Source organism: Accipiter gentilis, chromosome 1 (genome assembly GCF_929443795.1).
Source record: "Accipiter gentilis chromosome 1, bAccGen1.1, whole genome shotgun sequence".
Classification (NCBI taxonomy): domain Eukaryota; kingdom Metazoa; phylum Chordata; class Aves; order Accipitriformes; family Accipitridae; genus Astur; species Astur gentilis.
This window is the reverse complement of record NC_064880.1, coordinates 24,450,456-24,465,066: the sequence shown is the minus strand read 5'-3', so window position 1 is coordinate 24,465,066 and position 14,611 is coordinate 24,450,456. Positions and strand designations below refer to the sequence as shown.

The following is a 14,611-nucleotide window of genomic DNA, read 5'->3' as shown; positions in this document are numbered from 1 at the left end:
TATGGCATCATGCAATAAAGGAATATATCCTAGTGCTCATGGACCTTTAACTCTGGCATTTTGACAGTTTATGTTGGAACTTTGTATTCTAACTGTATCATTTTAAAAATCAGCAATTTGACATAATTTTAGCTGTAATTGAAGTAAATTCAGATAAATTTGAAGATTCCCCTTATTTAAGAGTTTGTGGATGTATAAGTAAGTGTATGGATGGGGGGAAAATCTGTCAGCTTCATTTACTTGCATTCTGCTTCCTGGAGCTGAAAGCTTTACCATCTGGAAGTTGGAAAGATTAGAATGGGGGATTACATTACTTTCAGCAGAGGAACCTTTAGGTTAGATCTCTTTGGGAATATTTAGTGTAGAAGAAAGGGGGTTAGGTAAATTAATTAATGAATATGTAACCTAAATTCCAGTTTCTGTGAATTACAGTTGGTAGCAGATATTGCAGCGACAAATATGTATTGATATTTTATTGGTCTGGAATTGATAGAAGACTTCATTTTTTTATGGCTATTTTCATAATAAAGCAGACGTATTTCTATCAAGTGACACTTTTACAGCTCAAAAATGGGAAGCTGCTTAGAATCTGCAGTTCATATTTCTACAACTGTTTCTGCATGCACTTCTCTGCTTTGCAGGCAAGATAGTGATCTTTCTCAGCATAACGTTTACAGTCCTATTCCCAAGTGTGTGTTGAGGGGTTTTTGGTGGTGTGGTTTTTTGTTAATTTTTTTGTTTTGTTTTTAAATTTTGTTTTGGTTTTGTTCCCACAGAAATTCTGTTTCAAGATTTCTCCTAGCTCGTGCCTGTTCATTTTTCATACTGAGCACTGAGTGTCCCTTAACTGTGGTTTTGCAAGTGTTAGTTTGCTGTTAGGTTTGGGTTTTTTTGGGGTGGCTCCATTTTTACTATGCATTTTCTATATTTAGTTAAGTCTTTCTAGATTTAATTTACTTCATGAACCCAAACTGTGAACCAAGAAGGTGTTTGGGAGAGGTAGGGTTACATGGAAAGTAATTTGCATGGAAATGTTTTCGTAAGTAAAGAAATTAATGAGTTGCAGACAAAACCAGCATAGGAAGAGTTATTGCATATGAACTGATGCAAAGGGAGGATGAGCCTGTATTGTTTAGCGTAGGATGGATTATCACACAGGATCCTGACAAGAGAATGTTTTAGGTTTAGTGTAGGATGACTACGTGAAGTTGTTTCTAAGGAAACTGGTTTTGAGAGAATAAGGTAACATTTTTATGGCTAACCTACGTATGTGTGTGTATATATAAGTGCATCAAGTCTTTATAATAGAATAATTAACATGTGTTTTGCTGTACTTAAGGCTGCAGGATAATTTCTTTATTATATTATTGTTTCCCAAATTCTGTAAGTAAAGGAGTACTTTCTTCATATACAAAGATAAATGTCTCCTTCCATGTTCTTGATCATCTTAACTCTTCTCTTTTCTGTTTTATTCATTGCATGAACTCCTAAGACAAGGATTTAGCTACAAGCGTACAATTGGGTTTTATTCAGGTTCTTACACTCTGTGAGGCAAACAGGACTTAATTTTTTCTCTAGAGTCACCTGACTTCTGTAGCTTTCTACAACTACTCTGTGCAATACAGTGAAAACAGCAGCTTTAAAATAATTTTTTAAACTGTGTTGTAAAGTGTCTATTTTCAGCATTGGATTTTCATTCACACTGCCCTAATTGTTTGTCTTCAGCAATTTTGTATCTGCAAAGCACAGTTTCACTGTAGTAATTGTAGAAAGATAGGTTTGGCAGCTGAGCTTTCTGGTGCTTGAAAAGGCACAGAAGATAATTTAGGGCTTAAAATGACTTAGAGGAGGCTTTTTGGAGCAGATGGGCTGTGTCTTTTCTTTAGCCATTTTTTGGCAGCAGCTGAAATCAGTGCGACCTTTTTGGTAAGAAAGAGAGCTCACTGTGCAGGTATGGTACCATGAAAAGTTACAGGAGTATTGTCAGTCATCTTTGACTTCACTGTGGTAAGGCTTTCTCCTATCATTTTCACATAACTAACTTTGTTGCTGGTATCCAAAAAGAAAGTTTTTTTAGCCTGGTTATTACTAGTGAGTCAGAGCGGGCAGGGAAGAAATGTCTTATCCAAGTTGTTTTGCATAACTAGGGCTCTTCTAATAAGGCTGGCAACCTAAATCCCACATATAGAATACGTCAGCATTTATATTTTAAAGTTGGAGTGCATGTCTGTCTGCTTAAGCTTGCAATTAAATTACCTAAGAACTGGAGTTGGAAAAGGGTTCTCTTCCTATTAAACAGAATGCTTGAGCTGATGATTTAAATTAATAACTGTCCAGGTAATGTTTTGTTTCTTTCTGCCTTTGTCAGTTTTGTACCTTGCAGAAGTTTCTGTTTCTCTGTGCTGTGGAGCTGTATGGCCAAGAAAGTTCTGGCAGAATGCTTGTACCTGTTTGTAATGCCAAGTTGCAGTTGTAGTTCTCATTTGTTGAGGACGACAGTTTTTTAATTTATTTTTCATGTCCTTACCAAAATGGTAGATTACATAAGTGTGCATTAAATATGATTGTGATAGAATAATATTTTTTGTAGATGGATAGAAGGGAATCACAATCATATTTGTGATATGTTCATTGTAAGAAACATATATTGTAATAAATGTACTTTTAAGTACAAGAAGTCATCTACCAAAATTGAACATTCCCAAGGCTGGTCTTATTTTCTCTTGGTATCAGATTGGCCTAAGAGTCAATCCCTCTTCTAGTGTGGAAATCAGACCATACCATAGCTGTTTAATATAGTCTAGCATGTAACTTGACAGTAGCTGGATGAAGCTGTATACACCTATATACTGAGCAACTAAGAAAGGAGATGCTCCTAGAAGTTTTTTTGTGAAGCATATCAATTAAGTGCTAGCTTACACTGTTAAGTTTTCTCCTTTACTGTTCTTGTTCTACGAAAGAAGTAATTATGTGAAACAGGTGTTAAGTTTATCTAAAATCTCTTCTTATTGCCCTCATGATACTTTATAGTAATGAGTCCTACTCTTACACTGAGAAACTGTATATTGTTAGCAGTCTAACATTTCTACCTTGTTACATTTTAATGTTTTATTTTGTATTACACTTACAAAAAATCCATTCTGCTTTCTCTACCACTTAATTCCATGTGCTTCAAAGATATCAAGTTCTTTTTTCTTTGAATTTTAAAAATTATTCCCATATGCAAGCTAGAAGTTACTTTTCACCATCTTCATCATTAACTGCCTCTTAACCACTTTTCTGCCTTATACATAGTTCTTTTTAGGTTGCTTGAATTAAATGTAGGCCAGTATTTCAAATAAGAGCATATTATCAATTTTATATGCTCTATTTACATGTTTTCAGGTGTACTTTGTAGCACTTCTATGTGGTCAAACATCTTGATTTCTTTTCTGGCTGCTGATATATTCCTGAGCAGATGTTTTCATTAAGTTGTTGAATGTATTACCTAGTCTTTTTCCATTCAGTCTTTTAACCTTTGCATTCAGGAATGACTTGTCATGAGAAGTTCAAATTGTTTTTTTGTTCTCTGCGTTTGTCAGCATGTTGTCCAGTCTCCTTTGTCCAGAGTTCACCAGTCTTGTAAAAGTGTGTGTATAGTAGGGAAGCATGTTTCCTGTGTAGTTCGGACCACCTTATATTGTCTTTTATCTATTCTGCTTCCCAGAGTGTTAATTATATTACATGAAGGTGCTCTTGTTATGGAGCTATGGACATTGTGGATCAAAGGAATTAAATGCAGACTTAGTTCAGAGTAAGGATGCATTCTTGATGCTTTCTATTCTACTTTTTTACAGAAGTAGTGTGGAAAAATCTTTCTTTAAATACACATCTTTCCATGTTCAGTAATGAATTATAGATGTGAGAGGAGTGTATATGTAGCTTGGAAGAACAAGCTATATTGATAATTGAGTTCTCTGTTCTTTTAGACCTACTGTCAGCCAGTAATGTTCTCTTGCGTGAGTGGCACTGGAAAGATATCACACAGCTTGAAGCTTTGTTCTTTTTGTTGAGACAGTCCAGGTTTTAATTACAAAATATTCTTGCCATACCCTTTGAGGTAAAAATATATAATATTGTTATTCATCATGCAGCTAGGACTCAATTACATAATATACATCGTGACATCTAGTATGTAACGTCAGAAAAAAAATGGACTCATTCTTGAAGTGCATAGCCAGTTTATGTAATCTCTCCCATGTGTTTTGAAGCCAGTATAAAATCCTGGCTTCTTTAAAACAAACAAGCAAAAACCCCCAAATAAAGTACAAACCAACAACCAAAAATCCGCTGCATACTTGAATAGTCATATCTTCTTAGATGTCAACAATTATTAATATCTAACTGGTAGCATTTTTTTTCTTTTTAATCCTCACTGTAATAGTTGGTGTATCTGTATAGCGAGTGCTGTTGGCTCTGATTATTTGGGTCATCATTTTGCTGTTGCAAATTGATCTTGGTTAGTGGTTTAAATGCACACTGGTAAATAATAATAATGTATTTAGTCAGTGTGTTTTTACTCTAAGTGTAAGTGAAAAATGTGCTCTCTGATGAGAGAAGCTGATTAAACCCTTTCCTATGCCTATTACTGTAGAAATCAAAAGTTCTTGGGCAGTTATCAGTTTTATGTTTCATTGTTTTGATAGTATAATTACTGTAGTAAGTTTTATTTCAGACTTTGATATTTTCAAAGACAACAATATAGAGAATGGTGAATTATATGAAAGGTATCTTTAAAATGGGAATCTGTTTAGAGGTAAGCAAATAAAAGGTTTGTAATTTAAACATAATCTCATGGTATTTCAGTCTGTTGGTAACTTCATTTTCATTGTCTCTTGGTTTATATGTGTTTTACAACTAGTCTAATCCTCCCCAAACTGTCATGAGTGCACCTGGAAAGTCCAAGTTGTGAAGTACTCTCATGTATCCCAATGAAAGTTAAGTTTGTAAATGTCTAGGCAGCTCATGTGTTAACATCAGGAGTTAACCCGAGGTTTCGTACTTTTTTGTGTGCATAGCATGAGCTAGAAGAGTGCTTTTGCTTGGTAAAAGTCTGTTTAGATCTCAGCTGTAATTTGCAGATGCACAATGCACGACTGTGACTTGCTTTGAGAACAGAGTATTGTAGCTTTAATATTAAGTGTAAAGATTCCACATCAAATGATTTAAGTCTTATGTCTCATATTCTGCCACTTTATGCCAAATGAGTAAGTTTAGGAGAAATTTTTTTTTTAATTAAGTGCTTTTTTGGGGGAAGTTTTCCAGTAATTGATTTTTATATTTGATTTTAATGTTGAGTGACTGCATTCCCAACTATAACTTTTCTGTTCCATACTTTCGTGTGAACTTAAACTTGCTTGCTTGTTTGGTATTTAAGGAATCTTAACAATCAGTCCGTATGTAAAAATATTTTAGTATATTTAATTATCACTGTTACTAGTAACTAAATTTCTGCTTAGTTGTTATGGTTCCTACATATTATAAGAACCTTTGAGCCATAGCAGAAAAAAATAATCTAGTCTTTCTAAAGTAAACATGAGAAAGCTCTTACATTCCTTGTATTTTGTTTGCTTTGGGAGAGACACGAACACTCTGGAAATGAAATTCAATACTCTTAGTTCAGGTCGCTTCAACTTTGAATAAATGTGCACAGGATTTAATGTAGTTGAACCAGTTTGTTTTAGACACACACCCACATGGTGCTTGCTTGCTTGCTTGATTTATTCCCCCCGAAAGGTACAGCAAACTAGGCAATGAGCGTAAGCATGAGGTGTGCTTTACAGGTGCTCATGTGACAATCCCAGACCAGGGTCTGCCTGTCAGGCTGAGGCAGTCCCACAGCTGTTGTGCATCAGGTGCAGCCTGGCTGGTGCGGTGCGGGATGGGGCAGTGCTCCCTGCTCCGATGGGGTGGCTCGGAGGGTGGGCACAGTGGGGAGGCACAACGCTGCGCTAAGATGTTCACTGTGCTTTTGTTAAGTGGTCATGTAGCGACTCAGTGCAGAGTTAGTGCACTGTAAATCCATGACCTGACTATCCTGCCTGTCCTTAAAAATGTTTTTAATATCCAGGCAGATAATTTGAAAGGTTGAGGTTATTTGTCCTAAAACCGAACTAGTGGAGTAATTCTAGCTGGAATAGGTGTGGGCTACTTCTGTATTGGTGCAGCAGAGCTATATGTCTCAGTCCTTTTTAAGCCACATGAGCAAAGCAAGCTTTAATAGCTGAAGAAGTCTTCCAGGAAGGATGCAAATGTAGCATTGGAGAAATGAACAGTTTGTGTTTATATTTTTCTATAAATGTAGTGCAAGACTGACACATAGATAAGGTGCTTTTCCTCCTGGGATGTAGTTCGTATTATTGGCCTTTAAAGCATGCCCCATCAAAAACATTCTGAAAGCATCAGAACAACTAGCTGTATTTATATAAGTAACCACACAAAGCTGCATGTGGAATTTTCATTGAGTGAGAATGGATAGATCATACCGTAGAGGTGGCCCCAAAAGATCTATTGTGTAAAGCTCTCTTTCCCCCATTCTTCTAACAAATATACAAAAAGTACTATGCAGTGTCCATTCCTACAGGGATGAATAAGCACAAGATTTCTGTGGTAGGTGCCCCATATTCTAATCCTTTGCATACTTTGGAGATTATCACATACAACCTTAACAAAAATTCTTCTGCTCTTTCAAAGTAGACCTGTTAAAATCTTACATGTAAGAAAACACTGTGCACTGGAATTTTTTTCCTGGCATTGTTCCTAAAGGGCATAGCATAAGCTCTGTGCTTCAGCAGTTGTTCTCAAGATGGCTGGTGTCCTAGGCAGCAGATATGGCTTTGGTTCTGAAGCTGACTTACACTGGAAGAAGTCCCCAAACAGGGCTTTCTTGAAGGTCAATACATGCCACAAACATTGGGAGAGAGGTGTGTCGGATACCGGAGGGGAAGGTCAGCTTTTCCTTTTTCATGGTAGCTAGTCACTAGGTGGGCTTAACTGTAATATCAGACTGCACCCAAATTTTGACACCAGCACAGGTTCAGTTTTTAACTTTATATGAATTGACTGATTTGACAAGTATCTGTATGTGGACTTTCTCTAAGGCTCAATAGACTTCTGTAAGAAGAGTTAATTTCTTAGGTAGGTTACATGTTACGCCATTATATTTAACATTTTTGACTTAACGTAGTAGAAACATTGGGATCTGTATAGCGTTTGCAGTAAGGCATTTGAATCATACTTGCTACTCTGGGTGCTTTTGTAATTTCTTTAGATATGCCAGGGTAAATGCTGACTCAGGAGAATTGCTAATTCTCCAATTCATTGATTTCACTTATTTGTAGTATTGTTCTCTTACACCAAGCTACTGCATTTTTACTGGCCTGATGCATGTGTTTCTTGATAGCCTTGTGTGTTTCCTTATTTCTGCAACAGTTAGCTTGCTTAGGGGTCTCCTTGCAGTCTTGCTCGGAATTGTAGTGCTATATGGCAAAGAATACTTGTTACTACTTAAAATACATAGTAGCATTTGGTGCTCAGTGTAGCTTTATTGAATACACGTTTTGCTTTCCTATTGGAGGTGTGCTGTAGCTTCATACCTATTGCTGTTCACTGGAGTGTAAAGAGAAGGGGGATTTGTGTTTTGGCATGGGTTTTTGTTCGGGTTTTTTGTTTGTGTTTTTGTTAGTTTGTTTTTAAGCATAATCTTAATTCCCCCTTGCAAGGTTTCTCCAAGGAAATAGTCAACTTCGTACAGAGTTGATGTAATCTCTCAAATTGATACAGTGTTGGAGGAGAGCAACTTGTCTCCAGGTTTTAACAGATCTTCCAAGATGAAGTAATCATTTGGAGAAGAGGGGAATTTTTGGCCATGAGTTACAGCTGATGTTTGCCTCTGATTTAAGGACTGTTATTTACTGCTTTCTATGTGTAAAACAGTTTGAACCCTCATACCCCACTTGTGATGCTATGTAATTTTTTTTCTTTTTAATTATCTTCTACTTAAATTTAGTTCTAGAAAACCTGTAGATTTGGTTTGTAAGCAAACTGACAAGTGAATGAAAAATTTTGAACTGTTACAGCCTGATTCTCCAACCATGTCTGTACACATCTGCTTGTGCTTGGTCCTTTTGTGGGGAAAACTGTACAGAAATAGAATTTCCCCTGTCTGATTTGCTGGTATATAACTGTGATTCTTGCTTTGGGGCTAAAATAACTCTAGTTCCTATCCAGGAAAAAATGATGTCGACTTAATGCAGCTCTAGAAAGGCCCAGCCGGTGAACTTCCAGGATCTGTATCTTTGGCTTTGACACTAGGGATAGCAGGTTAGGTACAACTGAACCTCTAGGTAGCAAGCGTAATAACTTAGAGCTAGTTGGGACCCCATGACATTTCTAGAGAGTAGTGTATATCAGATATCATGTCTGGATGTAAAGGTTATTTTCTAGCATGCTGTAAAATTTGAGAAGCTTCTCAAGTCCTGAATCAACTCTTACAGGCCTGATACTCTGTCTTGAAGATGCATGCCTGGTAATTACGAGACAACTGATAATAAGTTAAATACATACAGATATATTTGTCTTTCAGGTCTCCTGTGCATGTTTAAAAATCCGTACGTAATCAGCAACCGTGTGCCTATAGGGCAGAAATTTATGTTTTTCAAACCCTTCATAAATATTGTCAGAGAAAGAAGAGGAGGATTTGAATTTCCTTAATTCAGAAGTGTATTATTTAAGATTTCTGCAAGGAATTGCATTAAAAAAAAAACCCAAACAACAATTGATTTTAGAAAATTCATAGAGGACATGGGTTTGTGTATACCGTCTTGTGATAAAGACATTCACTTGCAGTGTAGCCTGAAAACGATAGTACCTCCTGTTAGCCTATGTCTAATCAGTGTAGAGAAGGAAAAAAAAAGGGGACGGGACACACCTTTTGGTAATTCAGTAATTTGGAAAAGTAATTAATTGAATAAGCAGTATAGAATGGAATACACCCATTGTTTGTATACTTCAATTTACTATTAGAGGTCTCCAGGTACTGAAATCCTCTAATTTACCTAGAGTGGGCTCATTTGGGTGTTGTTTACCTCATGCTCAGCATGAAGGGATGCTGCAGTGAAAGGTGAACTTTAGTATAATACATGATTTTTGCAGTGACATTGAAATTTTGGCTCTGTAAGGAATATGTATTAAGAACAATGATAGTAAGGAAGAGTCTTTAATGTATTCCATTTAACAGGTATATGTTCTCCAAAGTCAGGGTGTTGATTCAGCTCAAATTTTATAAAAGTATTACTCTCTTCTTTCATCCTGCATCTTTCTTGCACTGTTCTTTGTAAGAAATAGTGCTTCAGTTTTCCTTTCTAGTGTGCTTGTAGTACTGTGCACCACTAATATGTAAGGGTTTTCCACATAGGTGACAAATCCTTCTTTTTGGATGAAAGCAATTATTCCCTTCTTGCCCCTGCTAAAATGCACAGCCTTTTTTCTTTCTTTTTTCTTTTTTCTTTTTTCTTTTTTCTTTTTTCTTTTTTCTTTTTTCTTTTTTCTTTTTTCTTTTTTCTTTTTTCTTTTTTCTTTTTTCTTTTTTCTTTTTTCTTTTTTCTTTTTTTCTTTTTTCTTTTTTTCTTTTTTTCTTTTTTTCTTTTCTTCTTTTTTCCTTTTTTCTTCTTTTTTCCTTTCTTCTTCTTTTTTTCTTTCTTCTTCTTTTTTTCTTTCTTCTTCTTTTTTTCTTTCTTCTTCTTTTTTCTTTATGGCTAATTGCTTTGTTACAGGAGGGTCCAGATATGCTTTAGTAGATTTGATAAACTTCAAATTGTAAGGTCAAAAAAAACCAACCCCAAACTCATTACTGTTTGGTTTACTTTACTGTATTTCTCCTTATTTTGTGATCATCAGAGTTTCTTTTCACCTTTCAGAAAACAGGGCAGTACTTGAAGGCTTGACAAATGCATCCCAGGTTGAAAAACTGCTGTGTTCCTCCTCCTCTTCCTCCTTTAGAAAATTGACTTCTTTAAAGAGGTAAAGTTGAATGTTGCACTTTCTGTAGAAAATGTTTTTTTCTTCCAGACAAAGTGAACTAAATCTCAACTTCTGTAGCGTGTCCTGTGGTGTTTTAAATTAACTTATATCCATGTCTCATTCTGATGACTGATACCTGTTTCCCTATCTGTTGAAAAGGATGTCTTTGGAAACCTTTGTATAATTAAAAAAAACAAACAAACAAAGACTTTGAAGCTGATGGGTATTTGTAGTTTTTAGGAAAAATGTGGTGAAGGTGTATGACAGTGTGTGACAGCTTTGTTGCATATAATTGTTATATAGCAATAGCAACTTCTTAAAAAAAAAAAAAAACAAAACAAACCAAAAAACCCCCTCCAAAGTATCTCTTAAAATACAGATTTTCTGTTTCTTGTTTCTGTTCAGGCAGCTGTTAACCTGCAGGTCCTGTCAAAAATAAAATTTTGATGAAACCTTAACTAGGAATTGCTGTATTCCTGTGTGTAGTATGGCTTCAAAGAGCTCTTACATTTTACTGTCTACTCAATTTATCCCTTTTCAGGTCACTATTCTTAGGTTTTCATCTCTAGTATTAGGATACAGCTTCATTTCACTTCATCAAGTTAAAATTTTCTTGGACTTTAATGACTTCCAGGTATTGCCAACCTCTATTGAGATCCCCCAGAAAGACAAAATGACCCTTGTTGCTTAGACCTATTTAAACATCAAGGAAAGGTGTCTAATGATGCCTTGCATTTTAACCATTCTTCCTGTTGCCTTGAGAATTAAATTTACGAGAATACAGAAGATGTTAGACTATGAATATTATACATAAAATGGAAAAAAATAACAACAGTTGTCCTTGCAAATTTTCTTCTTTTTTTTTTTTGTGTTTCTGAAAATTCCAACATACTTCTAGAAGAGCTAAATCTTGGTGTTTGAGAAGCCTCAAAATTCTTTAAGAACAAGGTTGAAGGAGTAAAGTTCTGCTATTAGGATTTCTGATAACTGGTTTTATGAAACTGCTTTAGTTTGAGCTGTATCTAAAACTGTCATTATGATGTCTCACATGATTTATTCCATGATGCTCTTTACTTTGCTCCACCTGTCTTTTCTTTGTACTATATTTGGTAAGGGAGCAAGAATGGGGTGATGTGTTTGTCTTAAATAATGTACATTTTGGCCTGAAGCACTGAATCCTTCTTTTTCCTTCTCCTTCATTAATGGGAAGTACTTTTGACTAAAAGTCTGAAGAGAACAGTTTAGTCATTGTTAGAAAATGGGACCAGTTGTCCAAAATGCAACTTTTCCTATTTTTGATATTATATAATTCTATTGGAAATATGTTAACAGCTTTTCACTGGGTAGGAAAAAATAAGTTTTGCTGCCAGTACTCCTATTAAATTTCTTTTTTCCTTTCTTTTCTAAAGGTAAGAGAGAAGCAAAAGTAGTAAGAAAATGCTGGGATCAGAACGAGGTGTTGTGGAAGAATGGCTGTCAGAATTCAAGGTGAGCTGAGAAGATGAATGATAGCTATACCATTGGCTTTATGCCACAGAACATTGATTTTATTTTTTTTTAAATATCCAATAATTAACATTTTAAATATTTATTACTTGATCTTTCAACTACTTAAAATGCATAAAGCATGCAAAGATCTATGTGAATGGGTCAGCTAGTACATAATATACAATGCATAGTTCTAATAGTAGTTTATTATTGTAGAGCAGAACACTGCTATAGCAATGTGTTTTTTTTTAAAGTGTATATTTCTGTGTAGATCAAGCTGATAGAATTTAACTAACAGCTGGATAACACTGCCCAAATTTCTAACAACTTCTATATTTTTAAAAAATTAGTAGAGATGTTTAGAGTTTAAAAAAATATTAGAGAAAAATGTTTGGCTGGTTTTTTCCCCTATGGTCTGCATAAAAATAACTGTTTTCTCTTGAAGAATCTGAAGTATTTTAAAGCTACTTTACATGTTGATTATTATGCTGAGTGAAATACAGGATAATGCATAAACAAGAAAACTGGGTTTCATGATTGCTATGAATGAAATGAATCTGTTATATAAATTAAGAATTAGTAATTTCTCACATCGCTGATGATACACACTAAGTCATTACATGCTGTTGTTGGAAACTTCTTGAGGGGCCAAGGATGCAAAATCCACAGATGTGGTTGCTTGGTGGGACTCCAGGCTGTCCACGCTCATTCTAGATTATTCACACATTTTATGTAATTTAAGTTGATTTGATTAAAGACTTTGAAAAGTGCCTGTTAAATACAGACTATCAAGAAAGAGAGTCCTCATATCAAGCTGGAGCAAATGATTTTATGAAAGATAAATCTGAAACTGCTTTTAGATTTAACCCTGAAAGTTGATATGTGCCCCTAAATCCTATTCATGTGGAGAAGGACTTGTACTGAATGAACTAGGTTGCGAGTCTGAAAATTTTCTGAACTTCAGGAACTTTTCTTGATGTTGGGATAAGACTGAGTTCTTCTGTGAAGATCTTTAATACTTGGAAGCATTGATTTATCAGGGTACCACTTTTTTTTTCTTTTTTTTTTTTTTTTTCTTTAGGCATTACCTGAAACACAAATTTCCAGCTATGCAGCTACATTGCACCGAAAAAAACCACTCGTACCAGCTCTTTATAAGGTCATTCAAGACCCAAATAATGAGGTAGGAGACTTCAAAAAAGATTATTGTTCACGTTCCTATATCTTCCACCTCTACAACTAGAACTAGAGTAATTGAGATGTGGAGATGGAGAGGAAGATTCTTCTTTTTAATTTGATCTAATGTGGATATCCATCCCTCTTTTTACCTTCATGTTTTTTGACAGTTACTTTAATGCCTTTCTGATAAGACATAACCTTGTCTACTCCCAAAAATACAGTTTATGCTGTCTGCTAGATTTTACTTGCCACAGCTGACTGTTACACTTGATTTGGCATGAGGCAGGGTTTTTTGTTGTTTTTTTTCCTCCCAGAAAAAACCTTTCAGTTGTAACAGAGAAAAAGTAGGCCTAACAGTGAAACCCAATATGACCAATGTGCTTCTCACCTGGTGGCTTATTACAGTAGAAGATGGAATCAATTTATTAAGTCCTGTTAAAATAACCGGATCTTCTTTTGCTCATACTAGTATCATGTTTGTGTTATTTGGTTTACACTGCTGTAAAAAAGAACAGAACCAGGACCCAAAATATAAATATACACAATGAAAACTTAGCTTACCCTGGTACATAATTCATTTTGCAAATGACGTTAAACTGAGCTTTCTATTCCATTGGCTTCTGCTATGAGCATTTCTGGGAAAGTATGTGAAATACAACTTCTGAATAAATTGTGTAAGCATACCATTCTCTGCTATGTAAACTACTTTAGATAAAATGCTTCAAAATATTTGATTTATCATCTGTGATCTCTTGTGTATTTATAAATTAAATGGCAAGTGTATACAGCAGGGAAGTTCTTTATTTGCCTAAGCACAGCTCAGCTGCTTTTGGAAGCTGAATGCTTGACTGAGCTTAAAGGAGATTGCATAATGCTCATGCAATAAAAAAAAAAAAAGCTTTATAGCTGTCAACTTTATTTCAGTGTTACAAATAACTTGTATAGTGACCTTTTTCTTTGTACTGAAGCTACAGTTATTTTCTCTCCAACCTGAAGCCACCATTGCTGTTGTTGTCTTTTAGTATGTATGTAGTCATGTGTGTGTATACTCCTGAAAATGTAAAAGCTTTCCTTTGCTTTGAGAATAAGCATTTGATTTATTTTTTTTTTTATGATGCAAAGAACCAGATTTGCAAAAAGACTATCTTCTTAAGGGTGTGACAGTAATCTTATGTTATTGCCTACTGATGCTTGTCAAATAATACTACTCTTTGGAATTGCTGTTACTGTTTGGGCCTGATTCTGGTATCACGTATAAGATAAGTAATGCCAGACTCAGAGATGACTGACTTCAGGTTCTGCTTGTTAAGGCAGTATTTCCTTGTTGCACTTCTTCCAAACTTATTTGCATGTGACGAGTATAACCACAGTTAATTAATTACTTTGCATAATTCTGTGGTAATATTTGGCTCTAAGTGAGGGTTTTTTAAAATATGCCTTATAGGACATTGTTTGCTAGAAGGATAACTGTTTGCTTATGAAGATAAAACTTATGTGGTAGACTATTATAAAATGTACTTGCTGGATCTTAAACTTGATGGACAAGTGGTTTTTTTAGTACAACTGATAAAGTTGACCTAAAACTTCCTGAAAGGGGCAAACTGTTTAGGGCAAACATGAATTTTTCTAGAATCCCATAATTCTATCTTGGTAAGACCAGGATTAATGATATAACATAGAACCAGCATGTTTAGGAACCAAAACAACAAAGGTGCTTCTCTTTTTTGACAGCTGTCTGACAATTTTAGAGCTATCAAATGAAGGCAAGCATAATGTCAAGTTAAATACAACTGTTACTATTTTCCTTTTAGGAAATTCCCTGACTTTTTTTAATATGGAGAAGATAATGACTGGAACAGAAAGTTACATAAAGAGTAGAGAGTGA

At 35.1% G+C, this 14,611-nt stretch overlaps 1 protein-coding gene across 4 annotated transcripts in view; it reads left to right on the top strand.

Annotated features, from left to right (window-relative positions):
• Positions 1–14,611, top strand: part of HYCC2 (hyccin PI4KA lipid kinase complex subunit 2) — a 55,119-nt gene that overhangs the window by 15,210 nt on the left and 25,298 nt on the right. For all 4 annotated transcript variants that reach the window (XM_049820460.1, XM_049820379.1, XM_049820544.1 and 1 more), the window contains 3 exons: positions 9,957–10,059; positions 11,469–11,547; positions 12,629–12,730. In XM_049820460.1, the coding sequence (XP_049676417.1) occupies positions 11,497–11,547; positions 12,629–12,730 (153 nt within the window). In that variant the 5' untranslated portion in view covers positions 9,957–10,059; positions 11,469–11,496. The remainder of the gene's footprint in view (positions 1–9,956; positions 10,060–11,468; positions 11,548–12,628; positions 12,731–14,611) is intronic.